This window comes from Carassius carassius, chromosome 39, assembly GCF_963082965.1.
Source record: "Carassius carassius chromosome 39, fCarCar2.1, whole genome shotgun sequence".
In the NCBI taxonomy this organism is placed as follows: Eukaryota; Metazoa; Chordata; class Actinopteri; order Cypriniformes; family Cyprinidae; genus Carassius; species Carassius carassius.
The window spans coordinates 430,414-437,173 of NC_081793.1; the positions used below are offsets into that span (position 1 = coordinate 430,414).

The following is a 6,760-nucleotide window of genomic DNA, read 5'->3' on the forward strand; positions in this document are numbered from 1 at the left end:
GATGCCAATAATCCACAACTTTACTTCACACTCATTGGCTCACGAATAAAGCACTAGTCGAGCAAACAGTTTCATTTCAGTCTTCGACAAGTATACTTGAGTAGCGTTGTTATTACTAGCATGCATCCGTACAAATCAAGACACCAAACTTTACAATGAGCTGCTTGACCAAATGTAGATGCTAAGCAAACATACAATGTTGCTAATTGTTTGTTTGATTTAATTGCACTGCTTTTGCAATGTAAAAAATATGATTTCAAACATCAAAATGATCAAGATCAACAAACAATCAAGATGCAAATCAATGTATAAGTTAAAACAATGGCTCTCAACTGCTACATTTTGACATAAAAGTGCAGGAAAAAAAATACAAAACTAAATGCATCTAGCAGCATAGTTAGGAAATGTTACCAATGTATCATACTGTTAGATCTATGGCAACATATTTCTGTTTTGAATCTCCACCTGTTGTCTGATGTAAAATCTTGGTTCTGAAGCAAAACCATTGATAAAGCTGGTCAATATATATTGCATTTGAGCTATTTTCAATCACAGTCCATCCCTGTCTTCACCACTCTTCTTCAGTTCAGTGTCCCTTCAACTGAATCAAGTCTTCGATGAACTAATGTTTAATTAGCGATTTCAAATAAACAACAAAATAAATTTGTTGAGCATTTCAGAGCGTAGATTGTGCAGCTCCTTTCAAACACCTTGCATCATATACACATACAAAAACCAGGTATTAAAAATATAATGGAAGCCATTTACAGTGGTTAGATTATCTATATACATCCTTAATTACATATTTATAGAGAAATCAATCAGACGCAGGGGCTGCTGACAGAATGACGAGGGAGAAGACGTTAAAACTGGCTCTCCTCTATGATCTCCTCCATGGTCTCTCCTGAAGTCATCTCCCCATCGCTGCTGGAGAGGCTCTTCCTCATACAGGACTCCAGGCCGGAGCTCCGCCCACACACCACGTCCTCTGCTGATTGGACGGTCACCTGCAGCTGATGTCCTTGTGTGGGGGCGTGGCTTCCCTCCTCATTGGATTCACTCTGTTCTGTGGTTTGTCCAGGTCTCTTCTGAGAGCTCTTCCACAGGTGTTTGAGGTGAATGTCGGCGAAACAGTTGTGCACCTCGAAGTGGTTGGAGGAAACAAACAGCTGCCACCTCTTCTTCAGCTCGGCCTGGACCTAGAGGACAAGTTTCCAAAGTTAGGTCTACGTTGAAAGATATTCTCACACATAACCCTCGTAAAACATTCTGGTCTGTTTTGACCCAGAATAGATGCATAAAATAATTGATAAAAAAATGCATTGTTTAGCAGAATTAGATTTGGAAATGTTTTAAGAGCCTTAAAATACACAGCTGTTTTTCAGATCATTTACAATTAGATTTGAAGAGACATATAACCATTTATGAAACAAAAGTGTTACGTTTCTTGTTCGGGTCATTTTTGACCCGGGTTTGTATAGAGCACCATTAGTGTCAAAAATATGTTATATAAAATTATATATCAAGTTTTATTAGTGTCAAAAAACGTTTGTAAGATATATTTAGCTTTTCTCCATTTCTCACACAGATTTGTACTGAATTGTATTGATAAGCATGAACGTGTACATCTGTTGACAAACCACTACAGCATTATTGTTTTATATTAATGTTTATGTACGTGAAATTAATTTATTTAGTTAACTTTTTAGATTGATATTTATGTTGTTTTATTATAAATAAATCATACATTTTGACCATTTTTGAGCAATCATGAGTTATTAAACTTAAATTAAATTAAACAGACCTTAATTTATACTTGTTCCAATGGGGTTAATACTGGTAATTTGCATATTATATGATCTTATAATTTCCATATAATGATCAATTTAAATCAGATTTCAATATATTTTTTTTTGTGGGGTGGTTCATGTGGAATTTGAAATTTCTCACAATTTTAATAATAATAATAATAATAAAAAAAAACTTTAAATGCAGTAATAACATGGTAACATTCAATACTTTTTTTCACATTCACTCATCAATGACAAGCTGCTGATCAGATGCATGAAGGTTTTATTTTACATTTTATGACTGTTTTATAAAATAACAATTATTTGGTTCCAAATAGACCCATAATGAGAAAAAAAAGTCTAGATATTTGAAATGCATTATGAGGGTTAAAGTTTAAATTCTAATGTCATCACCAAACGTACCTCTTCATTTGCAAAACAGTACAGCACTGCAACTAAAAGACCCTGTTGAACAATAAAGCTCACAGTTAGAGGATCTGGTGATGCAAAAAAAAAAAAAGTTTGAAGGTTGTGCATTAACTAAAGATTATTGGAGTACATTTTACGAGAAATAACTATTTCAGTTTTTTTTTGTTGTTGTTTTGTTTTTTTTCACACATAACTCAAAGTGTTGCTTGCCATTTCTGACAGAACATTGTTTCTATACCATTTTTTTATTATTATTATTATTTTTTTTTTTTAAATCAGTGTACCAGTCTGCAAGGGGAAAAGAATCATTTTTTGTCACCTGGAAAGAGCTCAGGGTCAGATTGATGAAGTTTCGGGCGTAGCGGTTGATTCCCTCGACCGATTCATCTATAATTACAGTGAAGACGATCTCGTGGACCCCGAGCAGAGGAATCAACACAAGCGTGGCTCTGGCTAAACTGAGACACATGCAGACCGTGTCATCACCAGCACTTCAGACTTCATGTGAGATGAGCAGTGACTGACCTGTATCTGTAGTCAGTGAACTTCACCTGGTCAGCCTTCAGCTTAGACAGCAAAAGTCTGATGATTTTCAGAAAAATGCAGAAAATGACCTAAAAGACAGATCGGCATGTGAGTGCATGATTATATCCACAATTTTACTTTTGTATAATTTAAATTCCCTTGTATCTTTTTTGTTTTGTTTGTTTTGAGCTGGATTGTGTGTTAATGAAGTTTTGAGTTTATTATTTTTACTTTAATTTTGCAGAAAAATTGATTTAATTGTAATGAAAAATTATTTATTTTATTTATTTGTTAATTTCTTTATTTTTGAGCAGGATTGTGTTAACTAAGTTTTATTTATTTATTTATTCAATACTCTATATTGCAGCAGGACTGATTTAATTTCTTTTAAATACATTACAAATGTATTTATTTGCTTTTACATGTATGTTTATCAACTGTTCATCCGCCTCATTTTTATTTTATTTTTTCTGGAGCAGGATTGCGTGTTAATGAAGTTTTGATTTTATTATTTTTATTTAATACTCTGTATTGCAGCAAAATTGATTTATATACATTGAAATGTATTACAAATTGATTTCTTTTATTTGACATGTACATTTATTAACCACTGATCTGCCTCTAAAGAATAAAGAGTTCAAGCTCATTTTGAACATTGCTTGTGAATCAGCAGTGATGCAGCACGACTGATTTGATCCGCTTGTTCCCGTGTGCTTGTGACCAGCACGAGACGATTCCCCTCAATGTGCCAGAAACTACAGTGAAATAAATCAGCATTACAGCAGAACCGATGTAAACCAGCGAACCCTGCTCTTCCACAGGCTTCAAACTGAATATCTGCAAACAAAAGAAAACAACTGCAAGAGAGAGAGAGAGATTCATAAGATCATACTCACAATCACTGATAATGTTATTGGGCCTCTGATTATCCACCAGATCCAGCTGATGTTATTTAACCAACAGCTTTAGAAACAGGAAACATACATTGTATTATATATGATTAACCCTGGACAGATGAGTATATGCATTTTTGGTTACACTTTACTTCAAGTCTTTATATATAATGCATTATAAAAGTAGTTTTAATGCCCTGTAATTGTAAACACATTTACAATACATTATGATACTCATCATTGCATCTTTACAAAGTATATTTCATAAAAACACACTACAAACCACTAATTTCATATGTAAATATTTTAATGCATTTTAATTTTGGTTCCAATAATTTATGAAACATTATAGTGCATTATAATGTACATTATGATTTTATTCATAATGCATTATACATTTGGTGTTACCAAATTTATTTTAGCTGTGGTTACAATTATTTATTAAGAAATATGATGTCATTATATAATATAAACCCTTGTATTTGGTTTTATATAAACAAGAATATTGTAAAAAAAAAAAAAAAAAAAAAAAAATTTTTTATATATGTGTGTGTGTGTGTGTGTGTGTATTATTTAAGTCTTTTACAACTTTAATTCAAAGTGTTATTGGTTTTGCAAAAACAAAACAACAACAACAAACATTTAATATTATTAAAATACCTCCTCACACAAAGGTTTTTTTTGTGTATCACATGCAAAATGTAGTTTTGAAGTGTCAATCGGTTAAACAGACACGTACCTTTTATTTTCATACAAAGCTTTGGCAACCGTCCAGGGAATCACAAACAGTAATGGAGTTCCTGAACGAGGTTATTGAATAAAAGTGGAGATTTATGTTATATAATATTTCAATATAGGACATATTTTCAAAGGAATGGAAAGGAAAGAGTATTTTTATGTAGAAAAAGGCTGCACCCCATCCTATAATCATGTATTTCTTGAGAAGTCTTTTCCGGGTCAGAACTGCGGTGAACAGCAGCGTGTGCAGGAATATGGCCTCCACTAACAGCCAGAAGTAATTACAGCCCACGAAATACTCCAGAGACACCTTTGAGGCCTTACAGACGAATGAAATCTGAAAGGTTCACATTTATATTAATGCATTTGTCTTTTTCTCTGTTTTGAAAAAACAAACAGTAAGATATGTACACTTGAAATAATTCCACAAAACCAAACGAAAACCAGACTCATAAAGGAATGTTTCGGTACCGTAGATTTGGTGTAGCTGTTCCATCCGATCTCATCCCTGGGCAGGTTGGTATATGCAACTTGTAATATAACCTCTTTTACAATTACTGCTGTTGCTCTAAATATGAATGATACAAAGAGATTCATGTGGATGTAGTTCCTCGTACAGTGAAGCTTCCTGAAAACAACAGGTAAAAATCATTTATTGCTTGGTCAGGGACAAATAACGTTAAGGTATCAGATATCTGGAGCCAGCCCTGGGCTGGGATGGAAAAAATGACCGGACAGGACAGAAATTAATCTATTTGATCAATGAAAACAAAGCTTGGAAATGTATGTACAAAAAAAAAAAATCGAATTATGTAAGTACAGTGACAAAGAACACACAGTAATCAGGAGTGATTAATCAGAGAACGCCTATGATCCAAATTAGTCAGTGGTTTGTCATCATCTCCATGACCAATGGCACTAAACCATGTTTAACCAGTGAGATTATGGTTAAAATAAATATTTGATGAAAACAATTTTGCAAGCCATCTTAAAGTTATATTACGAAACATAAAAGGACCAAACACCGAGCCCTGCAGAACACCACTCACCTCAGAAGACTCATGATCAGAACAGCCAAGCAAAGTGAAGAAAAAGACAGCGAGTATCCTACAATGGACAAGACTCTCAGCACAGACTGCCGTAACACTTCTTCTTCCTGTGTATGCAGGATATTGTTATAAAAATAATACCTTGGTGGACACCAGACTTTAATGTATAGTAGCAATATTCACCTCGGACTTGAAGAAATGATGGTTTTCACACTCTGACTGATTCCTCCACACAGTGCTGGAATTCTCCTCAGTTCTCCAGGTTCCACCGACCGTGCATTCCCTGTACACGTGTCCAGTAGCACCTGAAAATGACCAGCACACATTTCTAACATTAAAGTGTTATTCATGAGTAAATTGTACAATATCAGTCAGACGTTTGGAACAATTAGGATATGTTAGTATTTTTGAAGGAAGTGTCTTCTGCTTACAGAGGCTGCATTTACTTGTTCAAAAATATTATATATATTGTGAAATATTACTACAGTTAAAATGCGAATATATATTAAAATGTAAATTATTGCTGTAATCAAAGCTGAATTTTCAGCAGCATTACTCCATTCTTCACACAATCCTTATTAATTATTATTTCAAACTTTAATTATTCCAAACTGTGACATCTCATAAGATTTGAACTGTACTAAGACTGTAATCTTGTAAACACTGACCTTCTTTGATCCATGGTAAGTAAGGAGGGCAGGGTACAGATACGATCCCGGGAGAGGAATGTGGCCAGCAGGCAAAAACATCAAACGTTCCATTGCAGAAAATTCCTACTGGGTGATTTGTACAAGGAATAAGTACAATCTGTTTATGTATAGATATTACACCATGTATTTCCAGCAGTTACACTCACCAGTTTCAGTAGGGAAAGTGTCTTTCAGGAACCGTGAGCAGTTCTCTTGATATTCACCACGCTTATAGATCAGATCATCTAGAATGGAGCCCATGGCCTTTACAAAATCATAAAACATGACATTTATGTGCTGTTAATGTGTGGAGTTAGTGTGATTATTACACATTGAGTCACAATAAGAGCTGATGCAGAGCACACTTTAAACACAAGGTGGCAGTATTTATAAATGTTCTCAGAGGAAGGGTCTCTAAAGCATACAGTGTCTTTCTCTCCTTTTAGCATTTACCAAGCTTTTAGCCACAGACATTAACATTTTAGAAGTTTCTAGTTTGACTTTTGTTTTATCAGGACTAAATTAATAATCCCATATTATCATGTGTGGAGTATCTTCTCCAGAGATTGATGTCTGTCTGCTAAACTTTCAGAAATGAGAGCTGAACAATGACACATGGGCAGAGATATGCCCAGGCGTCTATTCAT

General features: G+C 34.2%; 1 protein-coding gene across 2 annotated transcripts; it reads right to left on the reverse strand.

Moving 5' to 3' along the window:
* Positions 1-541: 541 nt before the first annotated feature.
* On the reverse strand, positions 542-6,378 carry LOC132120895 (glucagon-like peptide 2 receptor). Of its 2 annotated transcripts, XM_059530116.1 has the most exons (12): positions 6,281-6,378; positions 6,093-6,197; positions 5,608-5,729; positions 5,425-5,531; positions 4,847-5,003; positions 4,553-4,712; positions 4,377-4,437; positions 3,641-3,707; positions 2,745-2,833; positions 2,539-2,677; positions 2,214-2,255; positions 542-1,199 (listed from the first exon to the last, which is right to left on the reverse strand). In XM_059530116.1, the coding sequence occupies exons 1-12, from the start codon at positions 6,372-6,374 to the stop codon at positions 864-866; spliced, it is 1,479 nt and encodes a 492-aa protein (XP_059386099.1). In that variant the 5' UTR covers positions 6,375-6,378; the 3' UTR covers positions 542-863. The 2 variants fall into 2 exon arrangements, with proteins under 2 accessions (XP_059386099.1, XP_059386100.1); XM_059530117.1 differs by lacking the exon at positions 2,214-2,255.
* Between the last annotated feature and the right edge of the window lie 382 nt (positions 6,379-6,760).

Coding starts and splice junctions, on each gene's coding strand:
- LOC132120895 (XM_059530116.1), bottom strand. CDS start 6,374: ATGGGCTCCATTCTAGATGATCTGATCTATAAGCGTGGTGAATATCAA. Junction 5,730..6,092: donor CTTACCATGGATCAAAGAAG/GTCAGTGTTTAC, acceptor GGTCATTTTCAG/GTGCTACTGGACACGTGTAC. Junction 2,256..2,538: donor TGACCCTGAGCTCTTTCCAG/GTGACAAAAAAT, acceptor ATTGTTCAACAG/GGTCTTTTAGTTGCAGTGCT.